This window comes from Hyperolius riggenbachi, chromosome 3 (genome assembly GCF_040937935.1).
Source record: "Hyperolius riggenbachi isolate aHypRig1 chromosome 3, aHypRig1.pri, whole genome shotgun sequence".
Taxonomy (NCBI): Eukaryota; Metazoa; Chordata; class Amphibia; order Anura; family Hyperoliidae; genus Hyperolius; species Hyperolius riggenbachi.
Window position 1 is genome coordinate 60,146,692 of NC_090648.1, and position 21,223 is coordinate 60,167,914.

General features: G+C 44.8%; 1 protein-coding gene across 1 annotated transcript; it reads left to right on the top strand.

Moving 5' to 3' along the window:
- The first annotated feature begins 3,708 nt into the window (after window positions 1-3,708).
- On the top strand, window positions 3,709-4,509 carry LOC137562143 (oocyte zinc finger protein XlCOF22-like). Its single transcript, XM_068273475.1, has one exon. The coding sequence runs from the start codon at window positions 3,709-3,711 to the stop codon at window positions 4,507-4,509; it is 801 nt and encodes a 266-aa protein (XP_068129576.1).
- The last annotated feature ends 16,714 nt before the right edge of the window (window positions 4,510-21,223 follow it).

A 21,223-nucleotide genomic window follows, 5' to 3' on the forward strand; every position in this document is an offset into this window, starting at 1 on the left:
CCTTCCATTTGCCTTTTGTTCATCTTGTGGAATGTTAATGAAGTTATCACCTTGCTGGCTGGGGGTTAATTTACATAAAGAGGTCTTGGAACTGTATTTTAATAATACTGTAAACACACTTTTTGTTCTTAACAATAAGTTATTTTTAACCAATGGAAAACAACCTTATGCTAGTGAATGGAGAAAAAGAGAATAAAAGATGGGTCAGGCCTAAGTCAGATAGCAGAATACCAGAGATTTCCCAGGAATAAGGAGCCCCTATACTACATCCTACCAGGTAACTATGACCCTTCTGATCTACTCAGTTGTAATATTAGTCTAAGCACATTGCAATTAGGATTGTATTGTATTATTTTGCTTTCTTTAGTTTGTATTTTTAAGATAAATTATGTTAATAAGTGTGATATTGCATAACCCAGTAAGTGTAACTCTTATGACTGGGTGGCACATGTGTAGGTTTTATATTGTACAAAAGTGTACCTGTTAGAAGAAGCGCACTGAGGCTAGTGTTAGGCCTGGGCTATACTGGAGAGATTTTTTTGGGTGCATATGATTAAAATATTTAAATTCTTGTTAACAGTTGCTCTTTGTGTCTATTTTGTTTGTTGATTTTAAAATAAAGTAAATAATGTTATGGTACATAAAGAGATTCTGAATAAATCCCACAGGCACAAATCATTTGATTAACAAACTAGGCATAATAAAGGGGATTAATAGTTTATAAGAGTTTAATATTCAGTCACAATGCGGTATGTAGATCAGTTATAAGGTGAAATTAAAGTATTAATTTCCTGCATTAATATCAAGTGCAATGACAATGTAATAATGTAATATTTTAAAATAGTGGTAAAACAAATTTTGGAGGGCAGTAGTCAAATAAGGACTAAAGAGTGAGATTTGAAAATGAGTGGCCAGAGGGTACATTAATCAGAGTCATCTCAGGGTAAGTGGTATGAGGAATAGTGGCATGAGGCAGTAACAAAGCACCACCTGGCAAGCACCTATACAAAGATGCCAGCAAGCCTGCTTTTTTATGGCACATGATTCTGGCAGCTGGAGAGTGCACATTGCATATAAATAAAAGAGGCTTGTGTTCATTTTCGAACTATTATTACTGTTGTTATCAATATTGTTAACAATATTATAATACCAGCCTAGCATCAGTAATATGCATGTTATTATTATTATTGCTTAATTATCTTCAACACTCCTAATTTTAAATTGAGCTTAACCTCCTAACACTATCAAATCTAACCTCCTACTAACTTATCTAATAACACTACCTCCTCGATATCTAAGCCACACTAACCCTCCTATAACTAACCCTCACCTGAACTTGTTACCCTATCTCCCAGCACTAACCCTGCTATTACTAAGCACAACACTAGCCTCTATAGATGAGCTCTTTAGCTTCATCATAGTGAATAACATTACTCAGCTATACATATAACCGATAGTGGTACTTGGCTGGATCAGTACGGCCTCTAATCTGCAATCCTCAATGCTATCTGCCCAACCCCACCACCTGCTATGCCAATAGTTCCCTCAGTATCAAATTAAAATACTCAGTGCTCCATAGCTGCAAATTTACATTGTGTTCTATAACAGCACCTGATTTTAAAAACAAACTGTACATGCAAACTAACTGCTTTGGTGCACTTCTTTTCAGGGAGTGCTTCTGATCATAAAGATATTCCTGAGAAAACCCCAGAAGGACAAAATCTAAAACCTGTTGGTGAGAGGTTCAGAGCTGTCAGCTTCTAATTCCCACTGTAAGTAAAATCTGCATAAGCAAAACACATTTACAGTGCATTTTAAATACAAATGTACTCCTATATGTGTATATGCAAACATAATTTTCAATTGTCATTTAAAATTAATGTACAAAAGCCAAAAAAATCATTGATGTGTGGTGAATCCAGGAATGGGTAATATGTTGGAACCTTCCAAAAATACTATTTTAATAATAACAAAGTTTGTATTTTGTTTCTTCACAGTGTTAGATTTTTTTGTACACTGAGAGCAATTATAAATGTGTTTTACATATATTAGTTCTATTGTTGTTGATTGATTACATGTGAGGCTAAATTGTTCCTCCAATGTACAAATCTTATTAGTTTTATTTTACTATTTTTTGTATTGCATGAAAGCAAACCTATTATGCTACAACACTATATATGTTCTTATATTGTGGCCACAAAAACTTTCCTTTTAAAGGGTTTTCTATGGCATGTTAATAAAAAAAAACACTTACTTGGGACTTCTATCCGCCCCCTGCAGCTGTCATGTCCTGCGCTGTCCTTCTACGATCCTCCCTTCGCCACCGCCAGCACCGGTCAATTATTAGTCTAACAGGACAAATAGTGTTCACTCCCGCTCATGTCTCTGGGAGCTTCCTGCGCAGGCGCAGTATGAGGTTTTCTGGTACAGTGCCTGCGCAGTAGGCTCCTGATGACGTGCGCGGGAGCGAGCACATGTTCGGCCACGGGTACACATCCGCAGTCGCGTTTGAAGAATAATTATACCGGGACCGGCGGCATGAAATGGAGGATCATAGAGGATGGCACAGGACATGACAGCTGCGGGGGGGGGGGGGGCATAGAAGCCCCAGGTAAGTGTCAGTTTGTTTTTTTATTAATATTCCACAGAACCCCTGCCCTGTAAATTAAAGGATACCTGATCTGAGACAGCAGAGAATAATGGAAGTTATAAGTGTGCAGGTAGTTGTAAAGAGGCTTACTGCTCATCCGGTAACAGCATCACCCTCCATTGTGCATTAAAAGGCCCTAGTCAGCAGGCTCAGCATCCTTTAAACTAAACATACTACGCTGCGCATGCACAATATGTAAGGTCAGCAGCCTTGTGACTGTGCTCCCTGCTTGTCCCCTTCTATGTGTGTATTCACACATGCGGGGAGCAAAGTCACAAAGCTGCCCACCTACTACACATGCACAGCGTAGTATGTCCACATTAAAGGGCCCTGACCACTGTTAAGGAAAATTATTCCAATTGTATTTTTTAGAGATTACAACTTTTCTGTGTAATTTTTGTAAATGATGCTCCAATAAGCCACATTATGGATGATCATGTGCTAGTTTCAAGTGTCTTAAAAGGGATTATCATCTGAAGTGTCATTTTATAATAGACAAGGGATGATCGTAAATGCCAATTACCACTACCGATTTACTCCTTTTGCGTATTTCCACATTCCCATGTGGATTTTCCACCAAAAATACATTTTTCAAGTTCTCTGATTAACTAATTCATTGTAAGTCTTCTGAAGTTCGTATTGGCTTAAAATCACCGAATACACTGATAAGTGGAGTTCTGTGAAAAAATGCATTATCTGATTAGCTAATTCATTCCGACTTTCTCAGTCTCCTGATTGGCTTAAAATTACATAATATTGGTAATGCGGATCTTCTGCCAAAATGTTTGCCTAAAATCCGCTTTCACTGATTGATTTATGAGTCACAAATTTTCACATTTCCGCAAAAATCTGTGTTCCGCATTAGTATTTCCAAGTTCCACATTCCCATGAGGAAATACAGATTTCCAATTTGAAATGCGGCAATTGCAGTTCTGTAAAATCTGAATATAATAGACCAATTTTTTGTTTGATACGCTGTCAGAGCTTCTGGTAATATAGCAACAATAACATATAATATATTCAATTGCAGGAGCAGAAAGTATCCCCAGCAGCCCATGATGAGTCACAGAGGAGACAAGCCACATCAGTGCTCAGAGTGTGAGAAAAGCTTCACTTACCCATCACACCTTATTAGTCACCAGAGGAGTCACACTGGGGAGAGGCCATTTTTCTGCTCAGAGTGTGAGAAAAGTTTCCATCTAAGGTCAAATCTTAAGACACACCAGAGGATCCACACCAGAGAAAAGCCATTTTCTTGCTCTGAATGTCAAAAATGTTTCAGTCAGAAGGGAAACCTCATGGCTCATCAGAGGATTCATACTGGAGAGAAGCCCTTTTCCTGCTCAGAATGTGACACATCTTTCACTGAGAAGTCATCTCTTATAAGGCATCAGTTGATTCATACTGGAGAGAAGCCTTTTTCCTGCTCTGAATGTCAGAAATCTTTTGCCACAAAATACAGCCTCATAGAACACCAGAGGATTCACACAGGAGAGAAGCTGTTTCCTTGCTCAGAATGTGAAGAAAGTTTTACTTTCAGAGCAAGCCTCAAATACCATCAGGTGATTCACACAGGAGGGAAGCTGTTTTCTTGCTCTGAATGTGATAAGTCCTTTAGCACTCAACACACATTTAGTGTCCATCTCCGGATTCACACTGGAGAGAAACCATATAAATGTACAGAATGTGATAAAAGGTTCTCGCAGAAGGAATATCTTACTCAGCATCAGAGAACTCACACAGGAGAAAAGCCATTTAGCTGCTCAGAATGTGACAAGAGCTTCTCACACCAGTCACATCTGAGAAAACATCAGAATACACATGAGCGAGTGGATGTGAGCCTGTTAACTTTGTTTTAATAAACACGTTGTTGTAGCATCACAGGATTATTTTCATTGATAAGTAGAATAGATTTATTAATTAACATATGTGATATGAGACAGTGCAGAGCAATATTACTGTTACTGCCGGCAGCAGGTTATTGTGAGTTCCATTATTAGTATGACTCGTGGTACCCATGGAAAAAAGCTTTGCTACAGTAACAACATTACTATTGCTTGTTGTCATAGCAACACCAGCGGTATTTAAGCACCACAGGTTGTGCTTATAGCTATCCCCATAGTAACTTACTGCCAGTAGTAATGCTAATATTGCCCCCACTGTCTGCATACAGCAATATTACTGCATATTAATGCAACCCTCAGAACCTTAATCCACCACCAGAGATCACAGAACAGACAGAAAGTATACTGTTTTTGGTGACACGTTATGACAATAACAGATTAAGTGTACAGTGATTAAGCTGGTACATGGAAACCTGGCCATTTTTAAATATACGTTTTCATTATGTTCACAATGGACTGTAATAATAGGATGCCCATTTAATCAATGTGTTATGTACTGTTAGGTTTATGATGTGTAACTTTCCCTTAAAATCTATTGTTTACTTTGATGGGAAGTGATTCTCCATGTTTTTATTGCTGTATTTGCATGAATTTGTGTTTAGCATTGGGATTAGATAAATTATGTTAACTTGGAGTTGAAATATATTTTGAGACCCTGATTGACATACGGTGGTGGGATATTTAGGGTTTTGTATATGTTTTGATCTGATGTGTATTTCATCTGCTCATTGAGGGAGGTGGTTATGTGATTTAAGTTTTTTTAATAAAAACTTAGATTTTCTAAACATTTTTCTGCGCTGGAAATATTGTTTGAATTGTTATTCTATAAGATTTGTCTTCAGTTACATAAACCACAGCATTCTCTTTTGAACAAAAAAAAAACATATCAGAGATCATCCAACTAGGGTTACCCCATTTATTCAGTCAGCAGAACATACAGAAAGACAAGATCAGTGTTTTAGGACAGAGCACTGGGCACCTGAGAAAGGGCGTGTGGCTCAAATCATTGTGCTGGTATTTTTATATGTTGTCCAGGCTGAATTTTTGGGATAGACCTGGTATCCTGCTTTTTCAGTGGTGTATCTGGGTGTGGTGGTAACTAGGAATGAGTGGGAACACCTCATGGTTTTGTGATTTTTGGAGGGAACAAAACAAAGACAAACGGGAGCCCAAATGGTGCAGTATGTCACAGGTATTGAGTATTAAAAAAATACTTCTATAGAAGGGTACTCACAAAGGTGGGTTGCACAGGGGGCAACGGACCACTTCAGGCAGGTGGAGTGTTTTAAACCTGACTCCACTCAGGTCTACCAGCAGTCCTGCACATAAACAAAAGAGAGGGAGCACCGTTTCCAAAAAAGAGTATGCAGCGTGCCCAAGGTCTCTCCCCAGTGTCTCCTGGGAAGTGCAGTCCAGATAAAACAGAAAGGACCGGCACCGCTGTATTGTATCAAAGTTCTTTTAATAGCACCAAAGTGGCAGCAGTGACAGACTGCTGTTTCGGTTTACACCTTTATCAAACTGCTCAAAGCCAAGCAGTCCTGGACTTGGTCGCTCTCTTAGCAAAAAACCTGCGCACCTTGAATAGGTGTGCAAGGCTCCTCTCCCAGAATGGCGGGGGAAGTAAGGTACAGTAGAGGGTAAAGAGGCGCCCAATGTATATAAAATGCTTTAAAATCAATAAAATGAAAAAGATTGAGGTGGCTTACCTCACAGACGACAAACTCACTTTAGGCAAGGAAGTTTAATTGAATATTAAGCACAGGCAACGTGTTTCGTGGGACTATGCCCACTTCCTCAGGCCAAATAAAAGTGCCCTAGCAGTCTATATGCCGAATTCGGGGCGCCAACTAGAATCACCAAAACTGCTAAATATGTAAAAGGATACCAAAGCCAAAAAGCATAGGAGAAGCATGGGAGCAGGCATGTAGCGAGAGCTGTCCTGATGACCACCGCTCACCCATTCTCTTCTGTCCCCTTCCTTTCTTACCTACAAAACCACCCGGCAGCTTTTTCTGGGTCACCGGGAGTTGCCAGAGGGGTGACCATCAGCACAGCTTCCCCTACATACCTGTGCATGGAATATGGCTTAATGCATGCCACAGGAAGATAGTCAGATGAAACGTCACTTGAAGACCACTGTTTTAATACAAGTACAGCTTCCCCTACATGCCTGCTCCTCCCGTTTCTTCTATACTTTTCAGCAGTGGTATCCTTAAAGGAGAACAAGGGAAGATTTAAAGTGCACTTAAAGACCTTAAAGTGAACCTAAAGCCTACCAAAAAAAACGAGATGAACTCACCGGGGGCTTCTCTCAGGCCCCTGCAGACGATCGGTGCCCTCGCAGCTCCGCTCCGATGCCTCTGCACCCGCTGGCGAACACTTCCGGATTGGCCGTCACCGGCCGACAGGCATGGGAACGCGAGTGATTGTTCGCGTTCCCAGCCTGTACATCGCCCCCTATGCTGCTATTGCGACCTCCTGGCCGCAATAGCAGCACAGGGGGCGATATACAGGCTGGGAACGCGAACAATCACTCGCGTTCCCATGCCTGTCGGCCGGTGACGGCCAAACCGGAAGTGTTCGCCGGCGGGTGCAGAGGCATCGGAGCGGAGCTGCGAGGGCACCGATCATCTGCAGGGGGCTGAGGGAAGCCCCAGGTGAGTTCATCTCGTTTTTTTTTGGTAGGCTTTAGGTTCACTTTAAGGCTAATTTTCCTGAAAATTGCATTTAAAGTGACAACTTTTTTTTAACTGCAGTAAAATGAAAAAATATGTAGCTGGTTTACAGGGGGGAATTAATCTGTTTATGGGATGTGGGACTGCGAGCAAAGTGCAGCACACAGATGACAGCACATGCAGGATTGTACAACCTACATGATGCAGATGGTGTATATGAAACATGACATGTTTTTGAAGCAGTAACATACATAGTACCCCTTACCCCTTGCCACAAAGGGTTTTAAATTTAAAGATGCGTTTTGCTCTAGCTATACTTTTGCTCTAGCTATACTTTAGTATAAGCACAGTATAAGCATAGTATAGCTAGAGCTCCGCCCTCACTGTCCTGCATGGCTTCCGCTCTCTCTTGCACTCTAGCACTTACAAGGGCATTGCTATTAACCGCTTAAGTCATCAGCCAGTGACTTTAATGTAAATAAAGCGAACACAAATTTTTTTACCAGACAAATTTGCATTAAATATGAAAGACGAACAGCCCAGGTTTTCCAGGAGCTGTCCACCGGCAAACTCTGCTGAAGGGCAGCAGTGAGATAATTAACCAGTTAAGATTTCAGGACGTGACTTTTACATCCTAATTGGCCCTCCTGTGCATTCCAGGACGTGGAATTCACATCCTGCACTTTGAATTGTCGATGCACATGCACATGCGTGCTCCCGCACGTGTGTGCATGTGCTCATGCACTCATTTGAATGTGCATGACTGCTGCTAATAGCACCACTCATTTACTGTAAACAAGAAAAAAAAAGTCTTAAAGTGACAGTGTCACTATTAAATAATAAAGTGTTCACAACCCCCCCACCCACGCAAGGTATTATAGAGACTCTGAAGCGAGTCTAATAGCATGTGATTACTGTAAAGCACTATAGACGCATCCCCATGGCAAAACGGGGGGTTTGTACCCCCCAAATCCCCTCTGCAAAGTCCACGACTTTCTTGGTCATGGATTTTGCTGCTCATGGAGTCAGAGCTTACGGCTGCACTGATCTCCACCTCTCCCCCGCCCCTCTCTGTGAAGGCAGATTGAGAGGGGTGGGGATTGATGCGCTAAGAGGCAGAGCTCCAGCCATAAGCTCTGCCTCATCAGGAAGCGCTCCCCGGAGTTAGGAGAGGGGATTTGGGGGGTATAAACCCCCCTTTTTGCTGCGGGAATGCGGCGATTTAGCACTATCTATAGTACACTACAGTAATCACATGCTGTTAGACTCGCTTCAGAGTCTCTTTAACTCCTACCTAATTAACCCCTTGTGTCACTTAGCCCTAGGATTAGTAGCCACCTATAATGGCTGCTGCCTGTAGCGATCAGATGTGATCGCTTGTGCACCAGTTCCGAGACCAAACGCTTTACAGATACTTCTCTATGCTGTTGCCTAGAAATGTATCTATACAGTACTGGAGTCTCCAAACTGCGTGCCATAGCGATTCAATCGCTACAAAGGCACAGGCTGGCGATAAAGGTATGCCACATTCCCAACTAGCAATGAAATAGGGCATGTAGGGTATGTAGGGTATTTTCATCTCCTGAAAATTCTATACCCTTATCACTAACCTAATATACCTTTTCTACCAGAATCCAAACCCTATGAAAAATTATTTCACATCCAATTCACATAATTTCTATATGATCCCAGAAACTCACCCTTTCTATCCATTTCGACATTTTTTTATTGCCTTATACCACTATTCCTCATACTACTAACCCTGAGATGATGTGCCCCTGGCCACTCAGTTTCATCCCTCCTCTTCTGTTTTATCCCTTGCCAGTAAATTTTTAGTCCTTATTTGACTACTGCCCTCTGAAATTTTTTTTTTTTTCACTATTTACTACGGTACTTAACCACTTAAGGACCGAGGTGATAGAGATCTACGCCCTGTTTTGATGGGCTCCTGGCTGGCAGGGCGTAGATCTCTATCACCGGCGCCGCCGCTCCCCGCCGCGATCGCGCGCACCGAACCGGCTGCACTTAGCTGTCTTAAGACAGCTAAGGCTTCCGGGTATCGGCAGGAGCCGTCACTGATTGGCTCCCTGCCGTGTGATCGCTGTGAGCCAATCACAGCGATCACCCTCCGAAAGGCAACATAGTTGCCGTTCCGCCTCCCTCTCCGCCTCCCTCTCCCTGTCACTGTGGATCTTGTGTGACAGGGAGAGACGCACAGCCTGCAGCCGTGACAGGCTGTGCGATTTTAGTGTAAAAAAATCCAGATCTCCCCCCCATGTATCCCTTGATCCCCTCCCAACCACCTATATATAGATATATATATATATCTATATATAGATCTATATATATAGATCTATATATAGATCTATATATATAGATCTATATATATATATATATATATATATATATATATATATATATATATATATATATATATAGATCTATCTATCTATATATATAGATCTATCTATATATATATATATAGATCTATCTATATATATATATAGATCTATCTATATATATATATATAGATCTATCTATATATATATATATATATATATATAGATCTATCTATATATATATATAGATCTATCTATATATATATATATATATATATATATATATATATATATATATATATATATATATATATATATATATGGATCTATATATATATAGATCTATCTATATATATATATATATATAGATCTATATATATATATATATAGATCTATCTATATATATATATAGATCTATATATATTTTACTGGATTGTGATTTTAACCACTTGCCGACCGCCCCTACCTAGGGGCGGCGGCAAAGTGGAGCCCGCAACGATCGGCGGCGGCTCGTTGCGGACTAGCTGGCCGGGGATCGCACGCTGGATGTGCCCACCCGCGACGTCAACCCTCCAGCCAATTAGCAGCGGCGGCGGGTTGTTAACCCCCGATCTGCCGCATGTAAAGCGGATAATACGCTTTGTAATGTATACAAAGCGTATTATACAGGCTGCCTCCTGCCCTGGTGGTCCCAGTGATTGAGGGACCACCAGGGCAGGTTGCAGCCCTCCTAGTAAGTACCCAAGCACACTGATCCTGCCCCCTGATCACCCACTGCACCCATCAGACCCCCCCTGCCCACCCCTCAGACACCTGTTTGCACCCAATCACCCCCCTAATCACCCATTAATCACTCCCTGTCACTATCTCAACACTATTTTTTAGATTAGGTCCTAAACTGCCCCCTGGGGGCTCCTGAACACCCCCCCACACACACCTTCAGATCCTCCCTAGACCCTCCCCCCTGTGTACTGTATACATCTATTCTTCCCTATAATAACCCACTGATCACCTGGCTGTCAATCACCCATCAATCACCCCCTGTCACCACCTGTCACTGCCACCCATCAGATCAGACCCTAACCTGCCTTTTGTGGGCACCTGATCACCCACCCACACCCTCAGATTGCGTGCAGACCCACTCTCAGATCACCTCCGAAAGTGCATTGTTTACATCTGTTCTCCCCTCTAATCATCCACTGATCACCCATCAATTACCCCGTCACCAACTGTCACTGCTACCCATCAGATCAGACACTAATCTGCCCCTTGCGGGCACCCAATCACCCGCCCACACCCTCAATTAGCCCCCCAGACCCCCTCTGATCAACTCGCCAGTGCATTGCTTGCATATATTCTCCTCTGTAATCACCTACTGATCACCTATCAACCACCCCGTCACCCCCTGTCACTGCTACCCATCAGATCAGGCCCTAATATGCCCCCTGCGGGCTTCTGATCACCCGGCCAAACCCTCACCCGCCCCACCGCAGTGACAGAAATTTTTTTTCTGATCACTGCTGGTACGACTTAATTGCCATGTCCAGGTCACGATTTGAGAACATTCCTGCACTTCAGTGCCAATACAACCTGTCATCTAAGAAGCCACCCTGCTTATGACCGGTTCCACAAAATTCGGCCCCTCATAGACCACCTGTCATCAAAATTTGCAGATGCTTATACCCCTGAACAGTCATTTTGAGGCATTAGGTTTCCAGACTACTCCTCGTGGTTTTGGGCCCCTAAAATGCCAGGGCAGTATAGGAACCCCACAAGTGACCCCATTTTAGAAAGAAGACACCCCAAGGTATTCCGTTAGGTGTTTGATGAGTTCATAGAAGATTTAATTTTTGTCAATAGTTAGCGGAAATTGATTTGTATTGTTTTTTTTCACAAAGTGTCATTTTCCACTAACTTGTGACAAAAAATAAAATCTTCTATGAACTCACCATACACCTAACGGAATACCTTGGGGTGTCTTCTTTCTAAAATGGGGTCACTTGTGGGGTTTCTATACTGCCCTGGCATTTTAGGGGCCCTAAACCGTAAGGAGTAGTCTAGAAACCAAATGCCTCAAAATGACCTGTGAATAGGACGTTAGGCCCCTTAGTGCACCTAGGCTGCAAAAAAGTGTCACACATGTGATATCGCCGTACTCAGGAGAAGTAGTATAATGTGTTTTGGGGTGTATTTTTACACATACCCATGCTGGGTGGGAGAAATATCTCTGTAAAGGGACAATTGTGTGTAAAAAAAATCAAAACATTTTAATTTACAGAGATATTTCTCCCACCCAGCATGGGTATGTGTAAAAATACACCCCAAAACACATTATACTACTTCTCCTGAGTACGGCGATACCACATGTGTGACACTTTTTTGCAACCTAGGTGCGCTAGGAGGCCCAACGTCCTATAAGTACCTTTAGAATTTCACAGGTCATTTTGAGGCATTTGGTTTCTAGACTACTCCTCACGGTTTAGGACCCCTAAAATGCCAGGGCATTATAGGAACCCCACAAGTGACCCCATTTTAGAAAGAAGACACCCCAAGGTATTCAATTAGGTGTATGGGGAATTCATAGAAGATTTAATTTTTTGTCACAAGTTAGTGGAAAATGACACTTTGTGAAAAAAACAATAAAAATCAATTTCCGCTAACTTGTGAAAAAAAAATGAAATCTTCTATGAACTCCCCATACTACTAACGGAATACCTTGGGGTGTCTTCTTTCTAAAATGGGGTCACTTGTAGGGTTCCTATACTGTCCTGGCATTTTAGGGGCCCTAAACCGTGAGGAGTAGTCTAGAAAATAAATGCCTTAAAATGACCTGTGAAATCCTAATGGTACTCATTGGACTTTGGGCCCCTTAGCGCAGTTAGGGTGCAAAAAAGTGTCACACATGTGGTATCGCCGTACTCAGGAGAAGTAGTATAATGTGTTTTGGGGTGTATTTTTACACATACTCATGCTGGGTGGGAGAAATATCTCTGTAAATGGACAATTGTGTGTAAAAAAATCAAAAGAAATCTAATTTACAGAGATATTTCTCCCACCCATCATGGGTATGTGTAAAAATACACCCCAAAACACATTATACTATTTCTCCTGAGTAAGGCGATACCACATGTGTGACATTTCTTTTGCAGCCTAGGTGCGCTAAGGGGCCCAAAGTCCTATGAGCACCTTTAGGCTTTACAGGGGTGCTTACAATTTAGCACCCCCCAAAATGCCAGGACAGTAAACACACCCCACAAATGACCCCATTTTGGAAAGTAGACACTTCAAGGTATTCAGAGAGGGGCATGGTGAGTCCGTGGCAGATTTCATTTTTTTTTGTCACCAGTTAGCAGAAATGGAAACTTTTTTAATTTATTTTTTTTGTCACAAAGTGTCATTTTCCGCTAACTTGTGATAAAAGATAAAATCTTCTATGAACTCACCATGCCTCTTAGTGAATACTTTGGGGTGTCTTCTTTCCAAAATGGGGTCATTTGGGGGGTATTTATACTATCCTGGAATTCTAGCACCTTATGAAACCTGACAGGTGCTCAGAAATGAGAGAGATGCTTAAAAATGGGAAAATTCAATTTTTGCACCATAGTTTGTAAACGCTATAACTTTTACCCAAACCAATAAATATACACTGAATGGGGTTTTTTTTTTTATCAAAAACATGTTTGTCCACATTTTTCGCGCTGCATGTATACAGAAATTCTACTTTATTTGAAAAATGTCAGCACAGAAAGTTAAAAAAAATCATTTTTTTGCCAAAATTCATGTCTTTTTTGATGAATATAATAAAAAGTAAAAATCGCAGCAGCAATCAAATAGCACCAAAAGAAAGCTGTATTAGTGACAAGAAAAGGAGGTAAAATTCATTTAGATGGTAGCTTGTATGACTGAGCAATAAACCATTAAAGCTGCAGTGGTCTGAATAGAAAAAAGGCTCTGGTCCTTAAGGGGTGAAAAGACTGCGGTCCTTAAGTGGTTAAAGACCGCGTCACACCAATTGGCATGCATGCGGCGGCAGCCCCAGGACCACCTAACGCCAATTGGTGTGCAGTCCTGGGGGCGTGTTTTGCAGGAGATTGCGTGTTCCGCTCCATCATTAGTCTCCCAGCGGCGATCGCCATCTATTTAAAATGTACAGCGGCGCGATCTAAGGCAGTGCTGTATTGGCATGCAAGCGGCGGCAGCCCCGGGACCGCCTGACGCCAATTGGTGTGCAGTCCTGGGGGCGTGTTTTGAAGGAGATTGCGTGTTCCGCTCCATCATTAGTCTCCCAGTGGCGAACACCATCTATTTAATATGTACAGCGGCGCGATCTAAGGCAGTGCTGCACTGGGGACAGCCGTGACACTCGGCTGTCCCCCTGGGAGGCTCAGAGTGCGATCGGCTTTCATAGGCTGATGTCTATGAGAGCCGATTGCTGGGATTGGCCGCTGGGGGAGGGAGATGGGTAATTAAATAAATAAAAAAAATGCAAGAACTTATTACAAAAAACAACAAATACAAAAAAACAAATTAACAAAGGAACAGCGATCAGAGCCCACCAACAGAAAGCTCTTTTGGTGGGCAAAAAGGAGGGGGGAATCACTTGTGTGCTGAGTTGTACGCCCTGCAGTGAGCCCTTAAAGCTGCAGTGGCCTGAATTGTAAAACATAGCCTGTCCTGGTCACTAGGGGGGGTGTAAGCCTACGGTCCTCAAGTTAAAGTTTATTATGCAAAACACAGATACAAACAATTACAGAGAAAGACCCACACAGGGGATCAGACAACTCCTCATATACAGCTTAGTATCCTTATCCATAAATAATAGACAATAGTAAGCAAGCTATCCGGGTCATACCTCTATATTCAGCCAAAACATATCCTACTCTTTACCACACATATACTATTATGCCATGAAACTTACAGTACAATAACAGTAGTTAAATGTTTCAGAAACTCAGAGCATAAAAACAAAATGCACCTATTACAAGTAGCTAGTTTTGGGCGAACAGTGTTCGCCACTGTTCGGGTTCTGCAGAACATCACCCTGTTCGGGTGATGTTCGAGTTCGGCCGAACACCTGACGGTGCTCGGCCAAACCGTTCGGCCGCATGGCCGAACTAAGAGCGCATGGCCGAACGTTCCCCGAACGTTCGGCTAGCGCTGTGATTGGCCGAACGGGTCACGTGGTTCGGGCCCGAACGCGCTCTGATTGGCCGAACGGTCACGTGGTTCGGGTAAATAAATACCCGAACCACGTCATATCTCCGCCATTTGTCTGTGAGTTTAGCTTTGGGTAGGCAGGCAGGGTAGTTCGTGCTCCAGCCACGCTAGCCAGGGTCCCCCCCCAGTCATTGTGTGTCGCTGCTGGGAACAGTAGTACACCGCTCGCTCAGCCAGACTATATATAGCATTGTTTACTGCCACTGTGTAGTGTGTACCTCGCTCAGCCACGCTATATATAGCATTGTGTTTTCTGACACTCTGTGTACATGGCTCAGCCTGACTATATAGCATTGTGTGTACTGCCACTGTGCACCTCGCTCAGCCACGCTATATATAGCATTGTGTTTACTGACACTCTGTGTACACCGCTCAGCCAGACTATATATCATTGTTTACTGACACTCTGTGTACACCGCTCAGCCTGACTATATAGCATTGTGTGTACTGCCACTGTGCACCTCGCTCAGCCACGCTATATATAGCATTGTGTTTACTGACACTCTGTGTACACCGCTCAGCCAGACTATATATCATTGTTTACTGACACTCTGTGTACACCGCTCAGCCTGACTATATAGCATTGTGTGTACTGCCACTGTGCACCTCGCTCAGCCACGCTATATATAGCATTGTGTTTACTGACACTCTGTGTACACCGCTCAGCCAGACTATATATCATTGTTTACTGACACTCTGTGTACACCGCTCAGCCTGACTATATAGCATTGTGTGTACTGCCACTGTGCACCTCGCTCAGCCACGCTATATATAGCATTGTGTTTACTGACACTCTGTGTACACCGCTCAGCCAGACTATATATCATTGTTTACTGACACTCTGTGTACACCGCTCAGCCTGACTATATAGCATTGTGTGTACTGCCACTGTGCACCTCGCTCAGCCACGCTATATATAGCATTGTGTTTACTGACACTCTGTGTACACCGCTCAGCCAGACTATATATCATTGTTTACTGACACTCTGTGTACACCGCTCAGCCAGACTATATACCATTGTTTACTGACACTCTGTGTACACGGCTCAGCCAGACTATATAGCATTGTGTGTACTTCCACTCTGTGTACACCGCTCAGCCAGACTATATAGCATTGTGTGTACTGCCACTCTGTGTACACCGCTCAGCCAGACTATATAGCATTGTGTGTACTGCCACTCTGTGTACACGGCTCAGCCAGACTATATAGCATTGTGTTTACTTCCACTCTGTGTCTGCTGGGCCTGGGAACAGTAGTACACCGCTCACCCGCCACTGTATAGCATTGTGCTCTGTGTCGCTGCTGGCAATAGTGGTACACCGCTCACCCACCACTGTATAGCATTTCTGTACTGCCACTGTACTGCTGCCAGTCAGCGTGTACTTTAAGGATAAGTGAAATGAGGAAGAAATCCGGTGAAAGAGGGAGGGGCAAGGGAAGAGGTGTTTCCCCTGACGGTTCACGTACAGGCCACAGGGGAGCACCCAAGAAAACCCACTCAATACCGCCCATGTTGTCCAGGACAACAACCCTCACAGATCCAAAAGAACAGGACCAGATAATTACTTGGATGACCTCTCAAGCGTCCAACAGTGGGTTAAGCAGCACCAGCACATCACGCACGAGGTCCGAGTCCTCAGCCAGTTACAAGGAGCCAGTGGGCACAAAGCTGACACAACCGGCAGTGACACCACGCACACAACTGCCAGATAACCAGTCCGATGAATTACCTCAGGACACAATGGGGTATTCGCAGGAGCTATTCCCAGGCCAACAAACTTCCACCTTTGAAAGGTCAATGGAGGAACAGCCAGAAATGTTGTGCCCGGATTCACAACCATTTAGTGTGGGAAATGCACCGGGCACTGAAATACAAGGCGAGTCCGAGGACTTTGTAACCCAAATCCCAGAGCAAGTTGGGCAGGAGGGGTTGCAATTGCAGGAGGTCGGCCGAGAAGCTCTGGAAGACGACGTTGGAGTGAGCTGCGCAGAGGTTGTTCTGGGGAGCTCTACTCCACGGCGGCGGCCCCCCACAATGACATATGACGAGTTTCAGGAGATGGAAGAGGAGGGTATGGACAATGTGGACATAGACCCAGATTTTGTTTGTGAACGAGAACATCGCCGTCGTAGCAGCAGCACAGATGAGTCTGTTGAAGAACCCACTGCTGCACGAGTTCGCCTTGTGCCACAAGGTAGGCGGCGCGCAATTTCAGGCACCACAAGCGTGGAAGTTCAAGTGGGGGGCAAAAGAGGCGCAAACAGAAATCGCTAGCAAGGCAGGTGCTCCAAAGTCTGGGCTTCCTTTGAAGACTGCACTGAGGATGTTACCATGGCGATTTGCAAGGTGTGCAAGACCCGCCTGAGCAGGGGGAAAAGTATTAACAACCTCTCCACCACCAGCATGAGCCGCCACATGCTATCCAAACATCCCACTCTGTGGGCAAACGCGGCAGGACAGGGTACCAGCAACACTGCCTCCCTTGGGTTCACCAGACTCACCACCAGACCCGCCTCAGCAGCAGCAGTAGCCCAGCCATTGCGTGGTTCACAACATTCACAAACATCAGACGACGCTGACACTGTCACTTTCCGGAGTAGTGCTCTTGAGGTCTCCCAGTGTTCATCATCAAACACAACAACCAACAGCCCTTCAGTGTGCAGCCCTACGGTTCAGTTGTCTGTGTCGGAGATGTTTGAGCGCAAGAGGAAATTGCCAGCAAATGACCCCCGGGCCGTGGCAGTAACAGCCAGCATAGCCAAGCTTCTGGCCTGCGAAATGCTGCCATATCGAGTGGTGGAGACAAACAGCTTCAAGAGCATGATGTCAGTGGCCATCCCACGTTACGTGGTTCCCAGCCGCTACCACTTTGCGTGCTCTGCAGTGCCTGAGTTGCATGAGCATGTGGTCAGCAAAATAACCCGAAGCTTGAAGAATGCCGTTGCCTGCAAGGTTCACCTCACCACTGACACCTGGACGAGTGCGTTCGGCCAGGGTCGATACATCTCCCTTACCGCACACTGGGTGAACCTTGTGGAGCCTGGCAGCGATTCCTCACCTGCTACGGCGCGGGTGTTGCCCACGCCGCAAACAGCTGCACCGCCGTCCCTCCCACTGGATAACAGCAGCACCTACCTCTCTGACTCCTTCTGCTCCAACGCATCTCAAAGCTGTACCTCATCCGGAAACGCTAACCCAGCAACAGCAGCAGTAGGATCGTGGAAGCAGTGCAGCACAGCTGTTGGCATGCGTCAGCAAGCGTTGCTGAAGCTGATCTGCCTTGGGGATAAGCAGCACACAGGGGAGGAAATTTGGAGGGGAATAAAGGAACAGACGGATTTGTGGCTGGCACCGCTGGACCTGAAACCGGGCATGGTTGTGTGTGATAATGGGAGTAATCTCATTCGCGCTTTAAGGTTGGCTAAGCTGACACACATCCCTTGCCTGGCGCACGTGATGAACCTAGTAGTTCAGCGGTTCCTGAGGACGTACCCAGGCGTGCCCGATCTTCTGTTGAAGGTGCGTCGAGTGGCCAAACATTGTAGAAATTCCAGTACTGCTTTGGGGGCACTCGCCAAGATGCAGGAGCGCTTCAATCTCCCCCACCATCGCTTGCTGTGTGATGTCCCTACGCGCTGGAATTCTACGCTGCACATGCTAGCCTGCTTTTGCGAGCAGAAGAGTGCAGTGGTCCAGTACATGACGGCGCAGTACCAAGGCGCATCCGGACAGCTGCCAAGCTTCTGTGGATCCGATTGGGCCAACATGTTGGACCTCTGCCAAGTCCTCCAAAATTTTTAGCAATCCACATTGCTTGTGAGCAGTGACAACTCTTCAGTCAGCATTACCATACCACTGCTGTGTTTACTGAAGAGGTCAATGTTAAAAATCAAGGAAACAGCTGTCATGATGCAACTGGGGGAATCTGAAGGAGAAAACGATCAGCGTGATGGTACCAACATCAGGCCATCCGCCTCAGGAAACGCTGGCCCCAGCAGCTATGACGAAGAAGAGGAGGAGGAACAGCTGGAGTTAGAGCAGGAATTTCCTGCCACCACTGACGAGGGCCAGAGCGGTGCACGTTGGACTTCCACAATTCAGCGCGAATGGTCAGCAGAAGCAGACCAGGAGGAAGGTGACGACTATGATGCATCACAACAATTATCACAACGCTCACAAGAGGATGATGAGGATTCTGGTAGGACTCTGGCACACATGGCTCAATTCATGCTAGACTGCATTGAACGCGACCCACGCATTGTGCGCATTCTGGACAACACCAATTACTGGGTTTATACCCTTCTGGATCCACGGTACAAACACAATGTTCCAAAACTGCTTGAAGAAAGAGTCAGACAGGTCAAAATGGAAGAATACCAGCAGGCCCTTGTGGAGACTTTAGAGAGGAGATTGACATCCTCCCCCTCCTCTAGCCAGTTGTACGCCGACAGACTGACTTCCGCAAACCCAGGACGACCAGGAGGGCAGCAAACAACGCAAGCCGCAGCTAGTGCCCAAAAGGGAATGGTATCGGCAGTGTCCTTGGAGTGGGAAAATTTTCTGACACCCATGCAGCAGCAGCCCACTGAACAGCAAGCGTGCAGATCCACCTCCAACACCGATCGCCTGGAGAAGATGGTCAAGGACTACATGTCAGATGGCGTAGCTGTGTCGAACAATCCATCTGCACCCTTCAACTATTGGGTATCGAAGCTAGACACCTGGCACGAACTGGCAATGTACGCAATAGAGGTGCTGGCTTGCCCGGCAGCCAGCGTTATGTCGGAACGCTGTTTCAGTGCTGCCGGAGGCATCGTCACAGATCAGCGTATCCGCCTCTCCACAGAAAATGCAGACCGTCTGACTCAAATTAAAATGAATCAATCCTGGATTGAAAACGACTACGCAACACTCCAGGACCCCAACCAAGTAACATGACCAATGAACATCTGGGATGGTTTAGCGTTTCCGGTCCCTGTTTATTGAACCTCTCATCTTTATTACATTTATGACTGCATGGCGGCAAAAAGCATTGCTGCTATATCCGCACGCTTTTTGTCCTCATGCAAGGCCAGTGTTGTTGTGTCTCAAAAAGCATGGCCTTCTCCTCCTGCGCCTGCTCCTGTTCCATCACGTGTGCTGCTGCTGCTGGGTTAGCGTTGCCGCCCGGTCCCTGTTTATTGAACCTCTTATCTTTTATTACATTTATGACTGCATGCATGGCGGTAAAAAGCATGCTATCCGCACGCTTTTTGTCCTCATGCAAGGCCTGGGTTGTTGTGTCTCACAAAGCGTGGCCTTCTCCTCCTGCGCCTCCTCCTGTTCCATCACGTCTGCTGCTGCTGGGTTAGCGTTGCAGCGTGGTCCCTGTTTATTGTACCTCTTATCTTTATTACATTTATGACTGCATGGCGGTACAAAGCATGCTATCCGCACGCTTCTTGTCCTCATGCAAGGCCTGGGTTGTTGTGTCTCGCAAAGCGTGGCCTTCTCCTCCTGCGCCTCCTCCTGTTCCATCACGTCTGCTGCTGCTGGGTTAGTGTTGCCACGTGGTCCCTGTTTATTGAACCTCTTATCTTTATTACATTTATGACTGCATGCATGGCGGTAAAAAGCATGCTATCCGCACGCTTTTTGTCCTCATGCAAGGCCTGGGTTGTTGTGTCTCACAAAGCGTGGCCTTCTCCTCCTGCACCTCCTCCTGTTCCATCACGTCTGCTGCTGCTGGGTTAGCGTTGCCGCGTGGTCCCTGTTTATTGAACCTCTTATCTTTATTACATTTATGACTGCATGGCGGTACAAAGCATGCTATCTGCACGCTTCTTGTCCTCATGCAAGGCCTGGGTTGTTGTGTCTCACAAAGCGTGGCCTTCTCCTCCTGCGCCTCCTCCTGTTCCATCACGTGTGCTGCTGCTGGTGCTGGGTTAGCGTTACCGGTCCCTTTTCCTGGAACCTCTTCTCTGTATTACACTTATGACTGCATGGCGACAAAAAGCATGTTACCTGTGCAAAGAAACATGACATTCTCCACATTTAAAAGACAGTTTTTCCTTTGAAACTTTACAATCAATTTTCTCAAAAACTATAAGCTCTTTTTCAAATATTTTTTTCCCCTTGTACCCACTCCCAAGGTGCACATACCCTGCTAATTTGGGGTATGTAGCATGTAAGGAAGTTTTACAAAGCACGAAAGTTCGGGTCCCCATTGACTTCCATTATGTTCGGGGTTCGGCGCGAACACCCGAACATCGCGGCGATGTTCGGCGAACGTTCGCGAACCCGAACATCTAGGTGTTCGCCCAACACTACAAGTAGCACAGATCTTTGCAAAATTTTAGATTAGTATTCCCCTCTTTTAAAATGTTGCATTATCTACTTACAAATAATCAGGGTAGCACTGCATTTAATATTGATGCAACAAGCGGCTCCATTC